The sequence below is a fragment of the Euleptes europaea genome, chromosome 7, assembly GCF_029931775.1.
Source record: "Euleptes europaea isolate rEulEur1 chromosome 7, rEulEur1.hap1, whole genome shotgun sequence".
NCBI lineage: Eukaryota > Metazoa > Chordata > Lepidosauria > Squamata > Sphaerodactylidae > Euleptes > Euleptes europaea.
The window spans coordinates 101,559,022-101,582,784 of NC_079318.1; the positions used below are offsets into that span (position 1 = coordinate 101,559,022).

The 23,763-nt window shown below is 56.2% G+C and overlaps 2 protein-coding genes across 2 annotated transcripts in view; one reads left to right on the top strand and one right to left on the bottom strand.

The window, feature by feature from the left end:
* Nucleotides 1–8,919, bottom strand: part of DCAF8 (DDB1 and CUL4 associated factor 8) — a 45,942-nt gene extending 37,023 nt beyond the window's left edge. The window contains exons 1-8 of the mRNA XM_056853562.1: nt 8,874–8,919; nt 8,660–8,724; nt 8,264–8,435; nt 7,258–7,343; nt 6,672–6,833; nt 5,708–5,884; nt 5,573–5,625; nt 1,931–2,034 (exon numbers count right to left, since the gene is read on the bottom strand). Coding sequence (XP_056709540.1) covers nt 1,931–2,034; nt 5,573–5,625; nt 5,708–5,884; nt 6,672–6,833; nt 7,258–7,343; nt 8,264–8,435; nt 8,660–8,724; nt 8,874–8,919 — 865 coding nt within the window. The remainder of the gene's footprint in view (nt 1–1,930; nt 2,035–5,572; nt 5,626–5,707; nt 5,885–6,671; nt 6,834–7,257; nt 7,344–8,263; nt 8,436–8,659; nt 8,725–8,873) is intronic.
* A 322-nt stretch (nt 8,920–9,241) lies between these two features.
* LRRC71 (leucine rich repeat containing 71) lies at nt 9,242–22,624 on the top strand. The gene is made up of 15 exons (XM_056853563.1): nt 9,242–9,335; nt 9,434–9,555; nt 11,931–12,069; nt 12,190–12,265; nt 12,936–13,010; nt 13,105–13,173; nt 13,549–13,708; nt 15,495–15,578; nt 16,088–16,177; nt 16,766–16,876; nt 21,096–21,201; nt 21,298–21,386; nt 21,682–21,790; nt 22,007–22,122; nt 22,505–22,624. The coding sequence occupies exons 1-15, from the start codon at nt 9,242–9,244 to the stop codon at nt 22,622–22,624; spliced, it is 1,560 nt and encodes a 519-aa protein (XP_056709541.1).
* The last annotated feature ends 1,139 nt before the right edge of the window (nt 22,625–23,763 follow it).

Consider the following 23,763-nt stretch of genomic DNA (forward strand, 5'->3'; position numbering starts at 1 on the left):
GGCTCCATCTGTCCTTGGCAGCCATATGTTCCCCTCCAAAAGAAATCTGGGAGCCTCAGAACTGTGCCCTCGCTTCAGCAGGATAATGGTAGAAGTGCCCTTAACTCAGAGAAACCTTGCTCAGGCTATCCCTCAGACCCTATTTGCACTGGAAGAGAGAGGCCACCGTCAGAGGCGGGCCTAACCCATCTGAAAATAAACCCAGGAGCCTCAAAATGGGCCACCGGCTTTAGGATGGCGGCGGGACTCGTAGTGCCAAAAATGAAGAGGATTGTACCATCCTGGCACAGATGAGCTCCCAAATAAACCTCTGGTACTTGCAATGGAAGCAAAGGCTTACACTCGAAAACCAGAAAAGTGCCAGCAGCAGCACAGGCAGGGACGGTAGAAAATACCTCCTCTGTGAAAAACACAGGTGTAACTCTTTCCCTGAACTATCCAAGTGGGTGGAGTCTCACATGAATACATGAAGCTGCCCCACTCTGAATCAGACCCTCAGCTGATCAAGGTCCGTCTTCTCCAGCCTCTCAGTCATAGAAAGGTCTTTCTCCTGCCTGGTCCTTATAACCAGAGATGCAGGGAATTGACCACAGGAACTTCAGCATGCCAAGCAGAGGCTCTTCCCCTGAGCCACTGCCCAGGCTAGGAATGAAGAGATCCAAGTTCCAGTGGCCACCTTGCTGCTGGAAGTTTCTGGCTGATGGGGGGCCAGGCACAAATATTCTCAGCACAACCTACCTCACAGGGTTGTTGTGAGGAGGAAAAGGAGGAAAAGGGTCCCGTTCGGGGAGAAAGGTGGGTTTGACCTTTGTTGTAAATCTAATTTGGCTATAGTTCGCCAGGAGAGGCTTTCCTCAAATTACTGCCCCCAGTAAGGCCCTTTCATTTGCCCCCCCCAGCGGGGGGGGGGGGGGCTGGCTGGCTGGCAGGGGGGCATATCCAGCACCCAAACATGGAACACTGGTCCCACCCCATTTTAGTCAAAAAGAAAACCAAAAGTGGTCAAAGGATAAACATCCACCTTTATTTGCTGATTAAGAGTTCCATCCCCATCGAATTCTGCCAACCTTAAGCTGGAGCAGGAGATGGAAATTCACCCCCCCGCCCCCCTCCATATCCCCGTCCTTCCCAGCTGGGCCGCTGCCGTTGAGCGCCCCCTCCTCCAAGTAGGGTGGAGAAAGTGGACGCAAGGAAAGGCAGAGTGAAGCTGAAGCCCTCAACACCGCCCTGGCCAGGCCACCTTTGAAAGCGGCCTGCAGCCCTTCCCCGCTGGCCCCCCTGGAACACCCCCCTCTGGCAAGCAAACAGCCAGCATCAGCTGCACAGGGGGAGCCAAGAGACACATGGCTCCAGCCCCCCTACACAAGGCCCCAAACGGGAGAGCCCCTTCCCCGCCACAAATAACCCACCGGGGCACTTCTGTGGCAACAGCCTGCCTTGCCTGTCTTGGCAGAGGAAGGGAGACTGGGGTAAGGAGCAGTACCCAGAGACGGGCGGTGCCCAAGGGGATTTGCAAACATCCAAAGGAGAGTGGGATCCAGATCTCTCTGGCCCACTCAGGAGAAAGCAGCAGGGCATAGGGAGAAGAAAGGGGACCACGGTCGTGCCCCCCATTCACCCCGAGCCACTTCCTCACTTGAGACTTCAGGAAAAACCTCAGGCTTGTGATTATCCTACTGGGATCTTCGTACATAAATAGCTATATTAACAGAGTCTGCCCAGCCTGCTTCAGGCACCCTGGTGATTAAGAAAAACACGGCCTTTCCGTTGACGTTCCCCTTGGCACGGGTGACGGTCACATGATCCGGCACTGCTCTCCTCCGGTGCTGGCCGCATCAGGCAGATTCAGTCCTTCCAGGTCAAGGTTCAGACCAGGTGGCTGGATGGGGGAGGGGGGGACAAAGAGAAAAGAAGACTCCTAAGTGCAGACATCCAGGCTGAGGCACGTGCAAGCCCACGGCACAGAGCGGCAAAGGGGCTGCAGCCACCAGAAAAGCAGCCACCACGCCAGGAGTGGTGACCCCTTGGTAGGCTCTGGGGAGCCCCACCAAGCACAGGCGTGGAGAATGGGGCCGGAGGTCATCTGAGCGTGGAGCAGCAATTCCTGGGAGGAGCTTCTTGTGTCTGCTCTACGCCTTCCTCCCTGGCCAGCCTCTGCGGCTCCTCCCAGAGCAGCCGTGGCCAGCAACCACAGCAAGCAGATGGCCACGCTTCCCCACACCTGCCCTTGGCAGGCCAAGGGCTGCCCAGACAGACTGCTCCATGGGCAGCCATGGTGGCCCCAGAAGGGCCTTTCTCCTCCGCCACTTCTACCCTGAGGTGTCAGGCTGCTCACACCATGGCAACCTCGCTACCCGCCTGTTCAGACATAAGAACATAAGAAAGGCCTTGCTGGATCAGACCAAGGCCCATCAAGTCCAGCAGTCTGTTCACACTAGGAAGCCACTAACAAGACGAGTGCAGCAGCACCATCCTGCCTGTGTTCCATCGCACCCAAAATAATAGGCATGCTCCTCTGATACTAGAGAGAATAGGTATGCAGCATGACCAATATCCATTCTGACTAACAGCCATGAATACCCCTCTCCTCCATCAATATGTCCACTCCCCTCTTAAAGCCCTCCAAGCTGGCAGCCATCACCACATCCTGGGGCAGGGAGTTCCACAATTTAACTATGCGTTGTGTGAAAAAATACTTCCTTTTATCTGTTTTGAATCTCTTACCCTCCAGCTTTAGCAGATGACCCTGTGTTCTAGTATTATGGGAGAGGGAGAAAAACGTCTCCCTGTCCACTCTCTCCAAACCATGCATAATTTTATAGACCTCTATCATGTCTCCCCTTAGCCACCTTCTTTCTAAGCTAAACAGCCCTAAGCGTCTTAACCACTCCCCATAGGACAGTTGCTCTAGTCCCCTAATCATTTTGGTTGTTGCTCTTTTCTGCACCTTCTCAAGCTCTGTAATATCCTTTTTTAGGTGTGGTGACCAGAACTTCACACAGTATTCCAAGTGTGGTCTCACCATAGATTTGTACAAGGGCAGTATGATATCAGCAGTTTTATTCTCTATTCCTCTAATTATGGCCAGCATGGAATTTGCCTTTTTTACAGCAGCCGCACACTGGGTTGACATCTTCATTGAGCTATCCACTAGAACCCCAAGATCCCTTTCTTGGTCTGTCGCTGCCAGCACAGATCCCATCAGTGTATATGTGAAATTGGGATTTTTTGCCCCAATATGCATCACTTTACACTTACTCACATTGAATCTCATTTGCCATTGTAATGCCCATTCTTCCAGTATGCAGAGATCCTTCTGGAGCTCTTCACAGTCCGATTTTGTTTTAACCACCCTAAATAATTTGGTGTCATCTGCAAACTTGGCTACTTCACTGTTTAACCCCAACTCCAGGTCATTGATGAACAGGTTGAAAAGCACCGGTCCCAACACAGATCCCTGAGGCACCCCACTGCTCACATCCCACCATTGGGAGAACTGACCATTGATTCCTACTCTCTGCTTCCTATTTTTCAGCCAGCTCTCAATCCAAAAGAGGACTTGTCCTCTTATCCCATGACTATGAAGTTTGCTTAGCAGTCTTTGGTGGGGGACTTTGTCAAAAGCTTTTTGGAAATCCAAATACACAATATCCGCAGGCTCATTCCTGTCCACATGCTTATTGACACTTTCAAAAAACTCTTAATAGGTTAGTGAGACAGGACCTACCCTTACAGAAGCCATGTTGGGTTTTGCCCAGCAGACCCTGCCCTTCTATATGCTTGACAATTCTATCTTTAATAATGCTTTCCACTAATTTACCTGGAACAGACGTTACGCTAACTGGCCTGTAATTTCCTGGGTCCCCCCTGGAACCTTTTTTATAAATGGGTGTTACATTGGCCATTCTCCAGTCCTCTGGTACAGAGGCTGATTGAAGGGACATATTACATATCTTTGTTAGAAGTTCAGCAATTTCCCATTTGAGTTCTTGAAGAACTCTAGGATGAATACCGTCTGGTCCCTGTGACTTGTTAGTTTGCAGTTTGTCTAGACGTTCTAGGACTTCCTGCCTTGTTACCACTATTTGCCTCAGTTCCTCATTTTCCCCTCTCCAAAATCTCTGTTCAGGAGAAGGAATCTGCCCTGTATCTTCAACAGTGAAGACAGATGAGAAGAATTCATTTAGTTTTTCAGCAATCGCTTTATCCTCCCTTAGAGTTCCTTTACTCCCATTGTCATCCAATGGTCCAACCGCTTCCCTAGCTGGTTTCCTACTCCTAATATACGTAAAGAATTTCTTATTGTTTGTTTTGATGTGTTTAGCAATATGCCCCTCAAAATCTTTTTTTGCATCTCTAATTATCTGCTGGCATTTCCTTTGTGCAAGTTTGTGTTTGCTTCGGTTCGCCTCATTTGGGCAAACCTTCCAGTCTCTGAAAGAAGACTTTTTTTCTCTAATTGCTTCCTTCATCTTACCCGTTAGCCGTGTTGGTGACCTCTTGGATTTATTACTACCTTTCCTGACCTACGGTATACAAGCTAGCTGAGCCTCTAGTAATGTGGACTTGAGTAACCCCCAAGCCTTTTCAAGAGATTTAACCTTCCTAACTGTTCCTTTCAACTTCCTCTTTACCAGTTTTCTCATTTTAGAGAAGTTCCCTCTTTTAAAGTCAAAGGTAATTGTGTGAGATTTCCCAGTCACTTTCCCACTTACATATAAATTAAATTTAATGCCATCGTGATCACTACTGCCAACTGGCTCAACTACATCCACATCCCGAACTAAATCACTGGCAGCACCACAGAGTATTAAATCCAGGATCGCCTCCCCTCTGGTTGGGTCTATGACCAACTGCTTGAGGGAAAAGCCATTTAGGATGTCTAAAAATTTTATCTCTTTGGCTTGACTGGAGCATACATTTATCCAATCAATATGAGGGAAGTTGAAATCTCCCATTATTACTACTTCATTACCTTTACATGCTTCCCTAATTTCATTCTCCATCTGAAGATCACCCTGAGCCATTTGGTCAGGGGGCTGATAGAACGTCCCCAGTACTAAATCTCCTTTGGGGCCCGGAATCGTCACCCATAAGGATTCTGTGGATGAGTCTGCCCTTTTTATGGTCTCTAGCTTATTAGACACTATGCCGTCCTTGATATACATAGCAACACCCCCTCCAATACGCCCTTCCCTGTCATTTCTATACAGTTTGTAACCAGGGATGACTGTATCCCACTGGTTCTCTCCCCTCCACCAGGTTTCTGTAATGCTCACTATATCTATGTTTTCCCTTAATACCAGGACTGCACGTGAGAATGGGTTCTGCTGTGGCGAGCAGTGCCAGCTCCAGAGGTTTGGGGGACACCCCCAGCAGTTCTCCTTAGCGTAGAAGGGGGTTGTGCAGACCCAAAAGGCCCTTCTTAGATGCTCCACACAAAATGTTAGAAAGTTCACTGTTTGGGGGAGACCTGGGCCACCCGGGAACCCACGAATACGCCCAACTTTTCCCCGCCGACACGAACGCGGCCCCCAGGCCAAACGCATCAGCCCCAAACATTCCCACTCACAAACTCACCGATTCCCCAGCCAGTTCCTTGGGAGGGTGGCCCAGGTCTTGAAGCTGGAAGGCAGACGCAGGATTAGCCACAGAACAAAGCCCCCGATTCCTCCCACCCCCCACTGCCGATTCCAGCCCCACTCGCCTGCTGCATCAGGTCCAGGACCAGCTCGAAGCGGGCCTTGTGCTCTGTGTCACTGTCTGTGGGCCGCTCCGCCTCGAACTGCTCGCAGATCTTGCCCATGATGCTGTGCTGCTCCCGATACTTCTCATACTGCTCCTTGGGCAAGGAGTCACGGTGGCTGCGGAGCCACTCCGGGTACTGGGGGATGACAAGAAGGCACGGAGGAAATCATAGAATCATAAAGTTGGAAGGGACCACCAGGGTCATCTAGTCCAACCCCCTGCACAATGCAGGAGATTCACAACTCCCTCCCTCCCCCACACCCCCAGTGACCCCTACTCCATGCCCAGAAGTCTGATGGCCCATATGCCCTTCCTCTCATGAACTTCCTAAGGTCACAGAATCAGCACTGCTGACAGATGGCCATCTAGCCTCTGCTTAAAAACCTCCAGGGAAGGAGAGCTCACCACCTCCCAAGGAAGCCTGTTCCACTGAGGAACCGCTCTGTCAGAAAATTCTTCCTAATGTCTAGATGGAAACTCATTTGATTTACTTTCACCCTTCTGGTTCTGGTCCGACCTCCTGGGGCAACAGAAAACAACTCGGCACCCTCCTCTCTATGACAGCCCCTCAAGTACTTGAAGATGGTTATCATAATCCCTCTCAGTCTTCTCCTCTCCAGGTCAAACATACCCAGCTCCTACAACCTTTCCTCATAGGACTTGGTCTCCAGACTCCTCACCATCTTTGTTGCCCTCCTCTGGACACGTCCCAGCTTGTCAACATCCTTCTTAAATTGCGGTGCCCAAAACTGAACACAATACTCTAGGTGAGGTCTAACCAGAGCAGAGTAAAGCGATACCATCACTTCGCGTGATCTGGATGCTGTACTTCTGTCAGTGCAGCCCGTCCCCCAGCGGTGGGGAGGAGAGTCCCGCTGCAGAGGCTAGCTCTTGCACGGCTGCCCGCCCAGAAGGCCACCTACTTTCTCGGTGATCTCCTTGAGGGATGGGTAGAGCACGTCTTTCGAGAGGAGGTTCTGCATGACGCTCTGCATGAGGGGCAGGAGGTTGCCTTCGCCGTCCCCATCCTCCAGGCACAGCCCTTCCAGGGTCTTGGCCAGCTCCTCCTCAGCCGCCGTGGAATTCTGCAGAGGGGAAAGGATGGGGAGGCAGCACTGCTGAGCCCAACCCAGCACGGGAGCTGGGGACGAGGCGGCGCTCGAGAACCTGGAAGAGGCCTATTGGCCCGGGAGGGCAGGGACTCCCTGCAGGCTTCCATTCCCACCACCTCCAGTTCTGAACAGTTCTCTGCCTGAGCCACATCTTTGTGGAGGCAACTGGAGAAAAGCAAAGGGACAGAGAAAGAGAACTGCGTCTACACTCACAGCTCAGAACCCTCCCGCCCCCCCTGGGGGGAGGCTCATTTCCAGCAGCAATTGGCAAACCTGGTGGGACAGGAGACGTTCCAGAGGCTGGAGATGCTGAAACTCCAAACCCCCCCCCCATCGTAGAGGAGGAGACCCCCACGCTGCCTCCACACGCTCCTGCAGCCTCCCAGGAGCCGCGTACCTGCAAGTCGTTGGCGTTCTTGGCCAAGCCACTGAGGGTCTCCTTCAAGCAGGAAGTGAACTCTTGCTGAGATGTGGCATCACTCCCTGCAAAGAGAGAAGCAGCAGCTCAAGCGGCTGTTTTCCCAGCAACCAAAACTCTGCAGCTGGCCGTTATTCCTGCCACAGGGAAGGCGCTCCAATCCCCCTACTCGTCTTGGGGGCCTTCCTCTGGACTTTTGACAGCTCTGCAAGGTCCATTTTGAGATACAGTGACCAGAACAGTACACGACATTTCAAGTAAGGCTGCACCATGGATTCAGACAGGGGCACGGCGTTCTTGCCTGCTTTAACATGAAGCCAGCTGGGTACCTACCTCCCAGGGTGTCTGTCGTGGGGAGGGGAAGGGAAGATGATAGTAAGCCAGTTTGAGTCTCCCTTATGTGGTAGAGAAAACAGGCATACAAACACCAACTCCTCCTCCTCCTCCTCTTCTTCTTCTAAAACCCCACTAGAATCTTTCCCTCTTGGTGCCAGAACAGATGTTACTCCCTGGATCGCCTCTGGACCTCTTTTTAAAAGTCGGGAAAACATCTGCCATGTTCCAGTCAGATTTCCACGACAAGCCACGTCAGCTCGTTAACCGATCAACAGTTTCACATTTGCAGACTGATTAGTGTTCCTTTTTCCCAACAACCACACAACTGTTATCTCTCACCACCTCAGTTTGACTGAGTTCTTCAGGCCCCGTTCTTAAAAAGCCCGTTCTGGGCTGTGGGCATGTGCCCTGCATTTTCCTCGGTAAAAACAGATGTAAAGCATTCATTTAATTTCTCTGTCCTCGTCCTTCAGCGATCCTTTCATTCCTTTGTCGCCCAGAGGCCCGACAAGCTCCCTGCTCCTGATATATTTAAAGAAACGCGTGATGTTTGCCTTGGTGCTTTTAGCGATTCCCTGGTACACACAGCCCCCTTCCCATGGGCAGAGTTTGCACCCAGCCCCCCCCCCCGGCCCGGCCCGGCTCTCACCGACTCTGCCGGCGGCCTGGGAGAGCCTGTGGAACTGCTGGACGAGGTGGGGCTCCTGGCGGGCGAGGCGGCGCAGGGCCTGCTCGAACTCGGCCGTGGCCTGCGAGGCCAGCTCGCCCTCGAACAGCTCCGCGAAGAACAGCGCCTCCGGCGGCGGCGACGGCGGCGCCTCCTGCACGCCCGGGGGGAAGGGGGGCGTCAGCCGGCGGGGGGCACGCGGCCCCCTCCCCCCGCCCTGGCCCCCGCCCCGCCCCCTGGCCCCCTCCCCGCCCCCGCCTCCCCCCCCGCACCCATCCCCGCACCCACCCCACCCAGGCCCGGCAAAGGCACCTTGGCGGCCTCCCCCCCCGGGGGCTGCTGCCCGGCCTCGCCGCCGCCGCCGCCTCCTCCTCCTGCGCTGCTGCCGGGGGCGGGGGGCGTCGGGGGGGGCGGCGCGGCCTTCTCGAAGTCGTCGAGGGCACCTGCGGGGGGGGGGAGAGAGAGAGAGAGAGACGGGAGGAGGAAGCCCGGCAGCTCCGGCCCCGCCCGCCGCACAACGGCCCGGCCAGGTAGGACGGCGCGTGCGTAAAAGGGGGGTGGGGGGAACCCCCTCCCCTCCCGCGGCCCTTACTCTCGAGGAGCTCGTCCAGCTCCCGGTCCTGCTCCGCAGCCGCCATCGCGCCGCTCGGGGGGGAGAGGGAGGGGCCGGAGCCAGAAGCCGATTGGACGCGGAGGGAGGGGAGGGAGGAGCCCGCGGCGGCCCCGCCCACCGGGGTCGGTGTGAACGCGCGTCGGCCGTGGGTGGGGGGGGGGGCGGGGGCGCGAGAGCGGAGGCGCGCGGAGGAGGGGGAGGGGGAGGAGCGTCGGCGGCGTGCCCGCCCCCCGGCGTCCCCCGTTGCCCGGGAGACCGGCCCCGCCCGCCGCCCCCCTCGGACCTCCCGGCAGCCCGGCCAGGGGGTCTCCCTCCCTCCCCCCCGCCGCCCCCCCCGCCCCGGCGCCATGGGGAAGAAGGGGGAGCGCGTCGCCAAGGACAAGACGGCCGCCTTGGAGGAGGAGGCGCGCAACGCCGCCAAGAGGGCCGAGCACGGCGAAGGTAGGCCCGCACGACGGCCCTGCCAGGCAGGCCGGCCGGCCGGGCGGGCGGGCGGGAACCCAGGCTGAGCCCGCCTCTCCCTCCCAACCTCCCTGCAGAGGAGTACCAGTGCGGCGGCATCCTGGAGCAGGACTTCTCCGAGCTGTGCACCCGCGCCGGCTTCCAGGACTTCCCCAGGGTGGTCCCCAGGCCCCACCCCGCCGCCCCCCTCGCCCCCCACGCCGCCGCCGCCGCCGCCGCCGCCGCCCAAGCAGCCCTCGCCGCACAAGCCGCCGCCGCCGCCGCCGCCGGGGAGCAGCCCGGGCAGCCGCGAGGTGAGAGGTGGGGGGGGCACAGCTACCCGGGGGACCCCCCCTCCCCTCCCCTCCGCCTGTGCCCGAGGGACGGGGCGGCCTGGCCTGCAGCCCCCGCCACCCCACCGGGGCCGAGGGCAGCGAAGCCCCAGGCCGGACCACAACCAGCGGGCTGCCGTCAAACCAAGAGAGTTAGGAAGGATGGCCCAGCAGTCAGAGCGCCTCCCCCGGGCAACGGGCTTCCTCGGGAGGTGGTCACAGCCTTCCTCCCCTGGAGGTCTTGAAGCAGAGGCTACATGGCCACCTGTCAGCAAGGCTGCTTCTGTGACCTTAGGCAGATCCTGAGACGGAGGGCACCTCGGCCATCTACTGGGCGTGTGGGGGGGGGAGGTAGTTGTGAACTTCCTGCATTGTGCAGGGGGGGTTGGACTAGATGACCCTGGGGGTCCCTTCCAACTCTAGAATTGTATGAAATGTGCTGGAGCCAGACAGGTCTTTTGGGTGCAGCATGCTTCTTTGGGGAGGCACACAGGATGCCTCCCCAGCATCCTGCTGAAGGAGGGAAAGGGAAGCCAGCAATATAATCACAAAAAGCAGCCGAAAGCTGTTAGCACCATCGATAATAAAATCAGCAGCAAACCCACCAGGAGCACAGAAACGGCAGAGAAGAGCAGCCATGCCAAGGCTCCTGGGGAGCGGAAGACCGCCGGGGGGGGGGGCGCGCTCACGGAAGTCAGGCAGACCTCAAGAGAGGCGGGATGATCCTGACGCTAAATACCTGGCTGAGGAGAAATGTCTTAGCCTGGAGTCTAAACGCAAAGTCAGGTCATTCTAGGAGTGGTGGAAGGGGAAGGCGCTCAGCCAGGAAGCGAGCAGGGTAGAAATCTAATAAAACAACAACAACAACAAAAATAACAAGGTGTCAGCACAGACAAAGCCCGGTCTCATAGAATCATAGAGTTGGAAGGGACCACCAGGGTCATCTAGTCCAACCCTCTGCACAATGCAGGAATTTCACAACTGCCTCCCCCACATACACACACACCCAGTGACCCCAGTTCCCACCCACCTTAGCTCGCAGAGAACAGGGCTGGGAGAGGCTGAGACGGGCCGTCCTTCAGATACCCTGTTCCCAAGCAGTCGAGGGCCTTAAAGGTAAGACCAGCACTTTGGACTGGGCCCAGAAGCAGACAGGTGGCCGGGTGGATTTTTCACGCACCGGGGGGGTGACGCGTTCTCTGTATCCAGCCCCCCCACAGTAGGGTGGCTGCCACATTTTGGACCCATTGATGTTTCTGGACTTCTTTCAACGGCTGTCCCACGTAGAAGGCGTACAGCAACTATGGTTTATTGACTGGCTTTATTTATAGCTCCCCTTTTTTGCTGCAGCTCAAGAGAGATTAACATAAGAACATAGGAAAGGCCCTGCTGGATCAGACCCAGGCCCATCAAGTCCAGCTGTCTGTTCACAAAGTGGCCAACCAGGGGCCTCTAGGAAGCCCACAAGCATGGCGACTGCAGCATCACCGTCCTGCCTGGGTTCCATCACACCCAAAATAATAGGCATGCTCTTCTGATCCTCTGGTCTAGATTACAAATTATTGAACACATCAGACTGCATAAGACATGCGACAAGCAGAATGAGAAAAGAATGCAGACCAAAAAAACCGTCTAAGGCAAGCTGGGTCATAAATAGGTCAGACGGTGGGCTGCAAGGGGGAGAAGACAGTGCTCTGAAGTTAAGAGGAGACCAGTGGCCAACCAGGTGCCTCTAGGAAGCCCCCAAACAAGGCGACTGCAGCAGCACCATCCTGCCTGGGTTTCACAGCATATAATATAACAGGCCTGCTCCTCTGATCCTGGAGAGAATAGGGATGCATCATGTCTAGTAGCAGCCATCACCACATCCTGGGGCAGGGAGTTCCACCATTGAACTGTGCGTTGTGTGAAGAACAATTTAACCATCTGTTGTGCCTGCAGAGATTGACACAGAAGGGGGAGAAAAACAGTGCCCAAAGGCCCTGTGACCCTTGTAAGGGGCCGAGCAGAGGAGGCTGCCCCTGGCAGGGCATCACCTGAGCTAAGCTCCAGCCTCTGCACTCCTCTGGGGAGTGGCATCGTGTGCCAGGAGCCGAGGCGGGAGGTCCCCCGGCAGGCCTCCCTGGAGAGTCGGCACTCGAAGCCTGTGTGCATGTGGCGGGCAGAGAGTGGGTGAAGGAAGCCAGCAGGGGCTGGGCAGGCAGGGCCCCCTTCTTTCTCGGCTCGGCTCCCGTGCCTGGGCAATCCCTTTTTCTCCCCAGAGGAATCGGACCCGCTGATGGAGAGGGAGGGGCACACCGCCCTGATGCGGATCCAGGCCAAGTACGCCTACTTCCGCCCCACCATCCAGGTGGAGCTGGAGCACGAAGACCCCAAGTCTACGCGGGAGATCTTCATCCGGAGTGAGTGAGCGGCCCGGCCCTCCTCGGGGCCTCCGGAGCAGGAGGGGGGGCCAGGAGGGGCCCCTCTGGGGAAGGGAAGCAGGGAGGAGGCCAACGAGAACCCCTTCTGCCCCCCAACAGGTTGGAGACTGGAAGAGAAGATACTGGGCGTCTTGGCCAAGTGCTTGCCAGCCCTCTCTCACCTCCAGGCCATCCGGTGAGCGTGGCTTGGCGACACTGCTACAGCCTGCCAAGGGGAGGGAGGGAGCTTGCCAGGGAGAGACCTCTGTGGTTCGGTGGCAGAGCCTCTGCTTGGCATGCAGAAGGCCCCAAGTTCAATAGGCGAGTAGGTGATGTGAAGGACCCCTGCCTGAGAACCCTGGAGAGCCGCTGCTGGTCTGAGTAGACAATACTGACCTGGATGGACCAAGGGAGGGGTCTGATTCGGTATAAGGCAGCTTCAGGTGTTCAGGTGAGAGCTGCCCCATGCTGAGAAGCCACCCTGGGACTGGCAGCTCTTCCCCAGGCCAGCCTTGGTGCTCCTGGCCCACCTGCCAGGGGAGGTCGCTCCAGCAGCTTTCACTGACCGTGGGGTGGGTCTCCCCTGCAGGCCTGAGCCCTGGACCCCCTGCCCACCCCCCAGGCCTTGCCCTCGAGCAGCAGAAGCCGACAGCCTGTGGGCACCTGAGCCCTGCTGCCAGCCCTGGGACTGATGCCTGGAGGGGCTTCCCGGGGCTGCGCGGAGAGGCTTCCTTTTGCCCAGCTGCACACGCTCGGGGGCAGGCCTAGGTCTACCAGTCCTCTCTGCTCCTTCTGCCCCTTGGAGTCTACCTTTCGGCAAGGCCGGTCTTCCTCCTGTGTCCACTTCCTTCCTTTCTTCCTTCCAGCCTCTGGAAGGTGGGCCTAACGGACCTCTCCTTGCTCTCCTTGATCTCCATCCTGCCCACCTGCCCCAACCTCAAGTAAGGAAGCGCCGGTGATTGGGGCCTGCGGGAGGGAAGAGGAGACTCCTTGGGGGTCAGTGTCAGTGTTTGGGTGTTTTCCCACCTCCTGCAGGCTGCTGTTGCTGGAAGGGAACCCGCTGCCCGAGCGGTCTTTCTACAAGCTGATTGGTGAAGACAGCACGTAAGGGCGGGCTCCTCTCTTTGGGAAAACGAGGCGGCACCTGGCCAGAAGATGCTTCAAGAGCCCGGGAGTGGCGGGGGGGGGGGCTCACGTGGTCCAGGCCCAGCTTCTTCCCAGGTTGGGGTCTTCCTTGGAGTCCCTCCCTGCTTGCTGCTGAACCTCTGCCCTCCACCCCATCCCCTCTCCCCCAGCCGTTGTTCCCTTTTTGACACCGGCTCATGCAGCAGGGTCAGACGTGGTTGCTGTGCCCACATAGGCCTGGTTGGAGGGGAAGAGGCAGCTTGGGGGGGAGTCGTCTGCACTGGCAGAGGAAGCCAGGGGCTCTCCCCCCCCCACCGCAGCTGCCCTGCTGAGCCCCCTCACCTCTCTGCTCAGCTTGGCCCATGTCTCCCTGCGCAACAATGACATCGACGATGAAGCCGCCGCTCTGATCGGCCACGCGCTCTCCTCCCTCCGGAGCTCCAACAAGACCCTGGTCTCCATCAACCTCAGCTACAATCACATCACCAACACAGGAGCTGCCTCCCTGGCGAACGTGAGCCCTGCGATGCGGGTCTGGGCCTTCAGGAAACCCCCCTAACACACATGCACGCACACGCTGCTGGGAGAGGGCGCTACAGGAGAAAAAAATACTGCAAAGCACCACACTGTGTTACTGTAAAGGACGGGTCACCCCAGCCAATGAAGAAAATTTTTAAGACTGCATTGCAAAATGAGAAACATGATTATCGGGACAGAATTAAACTCACATGTACTGAATACAAATTCAAAAAGATTCTCGCAAGAAGAACACATAAGTAACAGAAGAAGAAGAGGAGTTGGCTTTTACACGCCGACTTTCTCTACCATTTAAGGAAGCATCAAACCGGCTTACAATCACCTTCCCTTCCCCTCCCCACAACAGACACCCTGTGAGGTAGGTGGGGCTGAGAGAGATGTGACTAGCCCAAGGTCACCCAGCAGGCTTCATGTGGGGGAGTGGGGAAACCAGTCCAGTTCACCAAATTAGCCTCTGCCGCTCCAGTTAATGTGCCAAATGCACCTCCACAAAGCTGCAGCAGCCAGCCAAACAGAGAAGCATCAAGGGGAGATTACAATGAGAGACTGGAGTTCATTCACAAGTTCAGAACAACGGACCCCCCCCCCCCCGGGGTGAATAGGGACACGGGATTCTTATCTCACTGCAGGTGCAAATTTTCTGCCCCCCTCTGCTCTAATCTAGCTGATGACAACGTACCTCCTACCTCTGCATCCTGAGTGCTGTCTTTTCAACAGCCCTCCCTCCCACCTTCTGACTGGGATACAAGGACTCAGAGATCTCCATTCTAACCTGTATCTGATGAAGGGAGCTCTGACTCTCAAAAGCTCACACCACAACAATCTTGTTGGTCTCTAAGGTACTACTGAACTCGAATCTAGCAGTAGATAACCAAGTTTTTTCAGTAATATAAAGAAGACTGGAGAATCTCTTAAATGCATAGATTTTTATTATATGGGAGAGAGCCAGAAATCCCTACGCTGCATTTTGCTTAATTGTCTGGGGATGGAAATTTGCCACTTGAAAATTCATTTGATTGTCTTCGCATTCTTCTGATGAAGATACATTTCAAAACAGGACTATGTTTTGCTCGTCCTTCTGGTGGATTTACAACAACCTTACCTTCATTGGCTGCCATGTCCTGTCCGTTACTGTTCTACAGTAATGCCTTTTAGCATTTTTTCTTTCTGTATGTATGCACACACTACCTTCACCTGTGGTGTTGTTATGGGAGAGGGTGGCTGTGCCACCCGCCGAAGGAAGAAAGCCAGCCGATCATGGGGAGGGGCCGTGGCTCAGTGGCAGAGCCTCTGCTTGGCATGCAGAAGGTCCCAGGTTCAATCCCCAGTGGCATCTCCAGTTAGAGGGATTAGGCAGGTAGATGATGGGAAAGACCCCTGCCTGACACCCTGGAGAGCCACCAGCAGGCTGTGGTGCCCAGTGGTCACAGGCACTTACCCCTCTTTTTCTTATTACCAGTTTTATTGCTGGGCATATAATTTGCTTTTTGCTAATGGGGGGGGGAAATATCCAGCTTTCTTGGGAAGGGGTCATTGCTCCATGGCGGAGCCTCTGCTTGGCATGCAGAAGGCCCCTGGTTCAATCTCCGGCAGCATCTCCAGTTAAAAGGGCCAGGCGGCAGGTGATGCGAAAGACCTCCGCCTGAGAGCCCGGAAAGCCGCTGCCAGTCTGAGTAGGCAATACAGGCCTTGATGGATGGAGGGTCTGATTCGGCCTCGGATGGCCCCATGCCTGTGTGTCTCTCTCGCTTGCCTCCGGCCAGGGCTTGCGCCTCAACCGCTCCCTGCTTTCCCTGTCTTTGTCGCACAACCGCATTGGAGATGAAGGAGCCATGAAGCTTGCGGAGGTCAGTTTTTTGGGGGTAACACCCCCACACACATCTTGTGAGAAAGCCCGAGAGGTCTTGGGGTCTGCCGAGCAAAGCTGCGACAAGGCAGATGCCGCTTCAGGGTAGCACCAGAGGGAACCTTGCTGCGGGCAGGTGGGTTCATGGGGAAAGGAGGGGAGCAGGCGGGCTGGAAGCTCACGGGTGCAGGGCGGCCCCTTCCTTCCCCAGCACTGAACAAGAGGGAGCCCTTGCATCGGTGGAGCGGGGGGGGGGGTGCTAGAGGTGGCTCCCTCCTGCCAAGGTCCACACAGACCCCCCTCTTCCAAGGAAGGGGAAGGGCCGGGAGCCCTTGCTAAGGGCACGGGTGGTTCGCTGGCTCCCTGCTGTCCCCAGGGGCTAGAAAGGGGCGTGAAGTGGGTTCCCAGTGAGCAGGGCCTGCCTCGGGGTGGCCCACAGGCCTGGCTGCAAGGGGGCGGGGAGTGCCGGCCCGTGGAAGGAACTGGGGTGCCCCCCTGCTTGCCCTGTAGGTTCTTGCTCCGTTTGCCCTCACTCACACGGAGGTCGTGGAGAGGCGGCGGCTCCTGCTGGAAAAGGAGTTCCAGGAACGATGCCGGCTGGTAAGGCGAAAGAGGGGGGGGGTCGCTTCCGGGGAGCCTGACCCACCTTTCCTGCCTCAGGCCTGGGGTCTCTGAGGGGAGGGCGGCAGGGCAGTGGCCGGCTCCCTGGCCTCCCCTGGGGAGCATCTTGGGTCACCTTTAAAAATAGATTCCTTGAATGAAGGAGGCAACAGATGAGACCCCATCAATGCCTGAACGTCTTTTGTGGTCCTTTTAATATATATTTTTTAAAAGCCAGGTCACCCCCGCGCCCTCACCCTCGGTGCAAAGCTGGCCTCTCCTGCCCTGGGGACTCTTGTCCTCCACCCCAGTCTCCGGCAAGGAGCAGCCGTGTTGCCCGGTGTCCATACAGGCCAACGCAGCCTTGTCCCAGGGGGCCTGGAGCAGCGGAGTCGGACCCTCTCCCACGCACTCCCTCCCTCATGGCGGGTGGGGTGGGGGGGGTCCTCTGCCAAGCCTTTCTCCAGCTCCTCGTCCCCCGCTCCTGACCCTTGAGCAGGGTCCCCCAGGTGGGCGGAGGGCTCTTGGAGCAGAGCGTGGCCAGCCTGCCGCCCCAACTGCCCCCTTCCGTCTCTTGCTCTCCCCCAGCCCCAGCGGCACTCGGACGCCAAGGCCGACCGCCCTTCCAGCCACCTGAGCAGCACCACGCTGGAGAAGCTGCAGCCCGCCAAGGCCGGCAAAGTCACCGCCAAGAAGAAAGTGAGCGGGGAGGGGGCAGCTGTCCGGGGGCCCCAGGGCAGGCCCCACCCTGGGGCCGCCATGAGTTCTCCTCCCCCCTTCCTGGAGGGCCACAGACCCCTTCCCCATCCACTGCATCAGCCCCCCCCAAACACTCTCTCTCTCTTCCCCCCCCCAACCATCTCTGCCCTCCCCCAGGTGAAGATGCGAGGTGGAGAGGGGTCTCATTGCACTTTTTGCCAAGGAACTTTAGAGGATAAACAATAGGGGGGAAATTCCTCCCCACACGCACACACAAACACAAGGAAGTGCCAGGCAGAGGCTCCCCCGGACTTCCTGAGAGCCAGCGTGGTGTCGTAGTTAAGAGCGGTGGTTTGGAGCGGTGGACTCTTGATCTGGAGAACTGGGTTCGATTCCCCACTCCTCCTCCACATGCGCTGCGGAGGCTGATCTGGTGAACTGGATTTGTTTCCCCACTCCTACACACAAAGCCAGCTGGGTGACCTTGGGCTAGTCACAGCTCTCTCAGCCCCATCTACCTCACAGGGTGTCTGTTGGGAGGGGGAGGGAAGGTGATTGTAAGCCGGTTTGATTCTGCCTTAAATGGTAGAGAAAGTCAGCATATAAAAACCAACTTTTCTTCTTCCTCTTAAGGCCTGACACAGAGGCCGGGAGGGGCTAGGTGAGCAGGAAGCCACCCTGCTGGCCTTGACCCAGAGTGGTGCTGGTGCAGAGGGGGAGGGGGTATTTGTATTTCACACGTTCTCCCCCCCCCATGTAATTAGGGTTGCCAAGTCCCACTTCGCCACCAGTGGGAGATTTTTGGGGTGGAGCCTGAGGACAGCGGGGTTTGGGGAGGGACTTCAATGCCATAGAGTCCAATTGCCAAAGCAGCCATTTTTCTCCAGGTAATCTGATCTCTATCGGCTGGAGATCAGTTGAATTAGCAGATCTCCTGCTACTACCTGGAAGTTGGCAACCCTACGTGTAATCCCTGTTTGGATGTGTGATCATTCTGGGAGGGGGGAGCTCTTTTCCTCCACTCCCACCCAGGCTCTTACCTTCTAAGGGTCAGAACTCCTCATATCTACCAATGGGGCCAGACAGCCCCTTAAACCCAATGTCCTTGTTGCTTCTCGGGTTAGCACTGGAGTGATGTGCAAGCAGGGCCGCATCCCCTTCCCTCTTTTTTCAAGTTGCGTTCTCGTGGTGATCTCGGGCCTTGTCCCCCTCTGTGGGGGGAGCATCTGGAGTGACCAAGTCCCGTCTCTTGCACGTATCGCAGAACACTCGGCTGACCCGTGAGCGCCGTCCTGCTTTGCGTCCTCGAAAAAGCTGAGGCGTTCTGTGGGCATCCTGGGTCTCAGTGGCTCTCCTGAGCTCACCTGACTCCCGGAAAGATGCCTCGTTTCTCTCGGGTCTTTCCGCTGCCACCAGCTGGTTGCTTAGAGCCTTACCTGCTAAGAGTGCCAGCGCTCCATCTACGTTGCAATTTACAGGCTGGGCACAGGGCCTGTGACCCGTCTTTTCGCTCCACCTAGCAGTCATAGGGACAGCTTACAGCATTTGCACATTCCCAGAGGTCTAGCAATCTATGTTTAAATGGGGCTTATCGAGGTACGGAGAACTTCCGGTATTCAAAATAATAAATTATCTCTTCCTTTGCAAGATCCGGTGGCCCTATAACTTTTCTATGAACACAAGCGCAAAGGGAGAGAAACCGGTAGACTCTCAAGGAGCTTCTGGGGGGGGGGGGGCTGTGGCTCAGTTTGTAGAGCATCTGCTTGGCATGCAGAAGGTCCCAGGTTCAATCCCCGGTGGCATCTCCAGTTAAAGGGACCAGGCCAGTAAGTGATGGGAAAGACCCTTTTCTGCCCGAGACCCTGGAGAGCCACTGCCGGTCTGAGTAGACACGACTGGCTTTGATGGACCCTCAAGGGTCTGATTCAGTAGAAGGCAGCTTGGTGTGTTCATGTGTTCTCTGTATGCAAGGAATGGTGGCAACTTCTCCCTATCCTGGGAGTGAGAATCTACATGAGCCCTGAGAATTCCTGTGGAGAGCCAGCTTGGTGTCGTGGTTGAGAGCGGGGAACTCAGATCTGGAGAACCACGTTTGATTCCCCACTCCACATGAGTGGCGGACTCTAATCTGGTGAACTGGGTTGGTTCCCCACTCCTCCACGTGAAGCCAGCTGGGTGACCTTGGGCTAGTCACAGTTCTCTTAGCCATTGGGTTCACTGTAGATCACCCCCCCCCCCCGGGCTTCTGCTGGTCCCACTACGATGAAGAGGCATCCATGATTTGCCACTGAACCCAGTTCCTCTCCAACCTCTGGGTTGGCCGGTGTTTTGGCAACAGGGTGGATGGTCTCTGCTTGTGCCTTAAGGGGCCTGTCCCTCCCTCCCCAGTTAAAGCATTTTCGCTCCCTGGGCCAGTTCCAATTAGCCAGATTAGGGGCTTTCTTAACCTCTGCCTGGGCAGAAAACCCTTCCTCTTTGGAATGAGAACCCACATTCCCACCCCTCCGGAAGCCTTTTCCTTCCCTCCCCAACTGGGGAGTCCCTGCAGTCCAACCCCTCCCGATTTAGCATCAGCTGATCCGCACTTTCCAGTGGCTTAATTGCATTCTTTGGCTTTTTGCCCTTTACCAGGCATTTAAGCTCCTTGGGCAATTTAGGGGAAAAAATACTGATCCAGCATAAATTGTTGGAATAAGGCCACCTATTCCTCTGCCTTTGCCCTTTTTTTTAATCCATTTGCTCCCCAACTCAACCATTTTCACCACAGTTGTGGTATATGTGTTACCCTGCTGTGGAACAACATCCTAAACTATGTGCAGACATGATCCTGCCGAAACCTGAACTGTCTGAAAACTCTCTTTACACTCTTTAAATGTTATTCTGCCCCCACCCAGAGGTATACTGTTGTAGGACATGTAATCCCACTCCCCTATTTCTCATTGTGTAGCCGTTTTCTCAAAGATAGACTGCTTCTCCTGCCGCATCCTGCTCTTCTTTCCCTGGTGTGTCCCCTTTTCTTTCAGCTCCCCCCTGAACCACCGAAGCTTACTCAGTTCCTGGGTTTCTTTCTCCTCCCTCTGTGCTTGCGTCTGCTTTTCTTTTTACCACCAGTTCTATGAGCCGAATTGCATTTTGCTGGTTCAGGTTCAGGTTCCTGCCCCTGGCTGACCCACAGGGGAGCCCACTAGCCGCTGCTTGCATCCTGAAATGATAGCTCATCTGTGGACGGGTTCCCGCTTCCAGTCTGCTGCCTGTGGCCATTCCTCTGCTGGCTCTGCTGCTTCGTCTTCATGGCCCTCTGTTCCATGCTAGCCGGCCAGAAGCCTTTGTATCCTCAAGCCACCAGCTTTGTGAGAGCCATCGACGGAGCTGGGGGTGCCTGAGAGCAGGGAACGTCTCTCCTCTTGCCAACAGAGAAGCTTCTTAAAACTAATATGGGGGTTTTGTAGCCCCAGACTCCGTAGTGGGATGTAGCCCCAAGTGGAGTGCGTTTCTCCACAGCATAGAATCATAGAGTTGGAAGGAACCACCAAGGTCATCTAGTCCAACCCCCTGCACAATGCAGGAAATTCACAACTACCTCCCCTACACACACACCCAGTGACCCCTACTCCATGCCCAGAAGATGGCCAAGATGCCCTCCCTGTCATCATCTGCCTGAGGTCATAGAATCAGCATTGCTGACAGATGGCCATCTAGCTTCTGCTTGAAAACCTCCAGGGAAGGAGAGCCCACCACCTCCCGAGGAAGCCAGTTCCACTGAGGAACTGCTCTGACTGTTAGAAAATTCTTCCTAATGTCTAGAAACTCTTTTGATTTAATTTCAACCCGTTGGTTCTGGTCCGACCTTCTGGGGCAACAGAAAATAACTCAGCACCATCCTCCATATGACAGCCCTTCAAGTACTTGAAGATGGTTATCATATCATGTTTGGAGACCCCCTCACCTTTCTCATTCTGTTGCTTAGGTATTCGGCCCAAACAGTGGCAGTTGAAGAGGAGGAAGGCTTTAGAGTCTGACTTCCAATCTGGCCTACGAAGCTCTTCAAACACACACCAATTTCTGGGGCCCAGCTGGGGCTGAGGGCTTAAATCCACACAGGCAGCCCTCTGGGGCTTCCTCCAAAGACGGGACGAGGGGTTGAGAATGAAAGTGGACGGCATCAGACCACCTCTGCCCGTTCCTGGTGCTTGATCCCGCTGCGTTCTGATCCTGACAGGAACCCGCCAAGAAGGAGGAGAAGGGGCAGGCAGGTGGCGGGGCAGGCGCTCAGGCCGGAGGAGCTGCTCAGGCCAAGAAGGAAGAGCTCAAGCAAGCCAAGAAAGGTCTGCCCTAAACCAGCCCCTGGGCTGAGGGGGGCAGCAGGGCTTTGCCGGGGGGGCTCTCCTCCCTGACCTCACCTCACCACTTCATTTCCCCAGCCATTCCTGCCCCGGAACAGAAAGCAGCTCGTGGTAAAGGGACAAAATCTGGCAACAAAGACAAACGATCCCAAGTCATGGAAGAGGTGGTAAGGCCCAGCTGACTCATCTGCTAGGTGTGGCTCCAGCCTAGCCAGGTTGGGGAGCAAGAGAATCATAGTTGGAGGGGACCACCAGGGTCATCTAGTCCAACCACTGTGAGGATCCCCATTTTTTTATAACATTCTCTGGCTCTCGGCTGGTTCCATCACTGGGGCCCTGGAAAAACCGTCCCGCCCGCCCGACCTCCTGCTGCAAATGCAGCCCTGGTCATCCCGCCTCTTGGTGCAAGACGCCCTCCGCCGACCGTGCTGCCTCAGCAGGACCCTCCGTTGTCGTTTGCAGGTGATAGAGGCCACGGAGATGGTGAACCCGCTGCTGGAGCATGCCGAACACAGAGACGGGAAAGTTTTCCTGCCAGGAAACCGTGTCCTTATCTACTTGAACCTAATTCGTAGGTTGGGGGGGGGGGGCTTGGCTGGTCCACATCCAGCCCCCAGGTGCTTGGCACTCATTTGGAGAGCCGCGGAAGCCTGGTTTTGGTGGAACCCGTGAATTTTTGCCATGGATGAGACTGGTGCTTCTGGGGGAGGAGGTGGCGGAGGAAGAAGCCGAGCCCTTGGGGAGAGTGGGGGCCTGCAGGCTTGATTATACCCTCCTCATCCCCCAGGTAACCAAATCACAGAGGTGGGCTTGAAGGCGTTTCTGCCCGTGGTGGAGCAGCAAGCATGGAAGGGGGCCAGTGGAGGGAAGGGGCCTGTGGGGCTCCTGCGGCTCTCCCTGGGGGTGAGTCCCAATTTGAGGGTTGTGGTGTCTCTGCCTTTCGCATCACGACAGAAGGCGGGCTGCAGGCCCCAGTTCTTCCAGCCCCTCAAACGCACCTCTTGCTTCTTCTCTTGGGGAGGGGAGGTCCCCTGGATTTAGGGCAGGGCCCAGCATCTCGGGCCAGAAACCAAATATGTACGTTCAGTCTAGAAGGGGGACTGGGTGGAAAGAAGCAGAATATGAGAAGGGAATACGGGCTGCCCTTCTCAGAGCAGGTGGGCTTTGAACCACAACCGACAGGATTTCCGATCAGAATCTGAAGTTCAGTTCCCAGGAGACAGACTCGCCGCTGCCTCCCGCACTCGCTGTTCTCTCCCACCAACCCTGACTGTGACCATTTCAGAAAAACAACGTCCCCTTGGACAGCAAGACCTTTGCCCGGATCCAAGAGCTCATGGTGCCTCGTGACCCCCTTCCGAGGGCAGCCAAGGCACTTGAAGAGGACCAGATCACCGCCATGTAGCGTCCTGCCCACTGGCGCCCAGCCCCTCCCCACTGGCTGTGCCTTCAGACTCCGCTGGAGCCGCCAGAGCAAATCTTTCCAGGATTAAGCAAAATGCAAATAAACGAGGCTCTGTTAGAATGGTCTCATCCTTCCTGGGTCCAGGATGCGGTCCTGAGCGCAGAGCAGAGCACATGGGGGGGAGGGTGCTGGGGCCATGGGAGCTGTGTGCTCTTGAGAGTGCGCATTCCAGAGCCATGCGTTGGACAATGATACGGCTGGGTCAGAGAGGGAGAGCCGAAGTGGTTTCTCCACACCCACAGGAAGCCAGCTGGGTGACCTTGGCTAGTCACAGCTCTCTCAGCCCCACCTACCTCACAGGGTGTCTGTTGTGGGGAGGGGGAGGGGATTGTAAGCCGCTTTGATTCTCCCTTAAGCGGTAGAGAAAGGCGGTGTGTAAAAACCAACTCCTCTTCTTCACAAGGTGGCCACCAACCAGAGCTCCTTTCCCAAAAGCAGACACCCCCCCCAGCACAGCCCCCCAAATGCTGACTGGAGGGGGCCAAGGTGGCCTCACTTCTGTGGGCATGGGGGGGGGAGGACCCAGCCCCCCCCTTCCCCAAGCAAGCCAGGCTGACCAGGACACAGGGCCTCTCTGCCCTGCTAGTTACCAACAGAGGCGTGGGGGCAAAATAAAAATGAAAAAGCCAACAGTCTATTCTCATATTTACAGTAACTCAATACACATACATACATATTTATATCAAATTTAAGGTCTGGAAGCAGCTGGTTGCTCTCCAAGAAGCATGGAGAGAAGAAACAAAACCACCCAAAAAAAGTGCAATTATACAGAATATGTTCCAGCTTTCATGTACGGGTGGGGGGGGAGCAGGTCTCCAGGATATGGATGGATTTCGGCCCAGGAGGGGTACGACCGGGGAGCCGGCGCATACGTGCGAGGCAGGGGCAGGGCACGACCCCTTGCCCTGAACAGCAAAAAAAAATTGCCCTCGGGCAGGCCCCACCGGCTGTCCATCCCAAAAAGCAACACACACCCAGTGGGAAGAAGTCCTGGTATCACTTTAAAATAGTTTAAATTAAACCAGCAATGAGGATTCCAGTTTCTCTTCTTGGGTCCGTGCCACTTGCAAGCTCGTCCC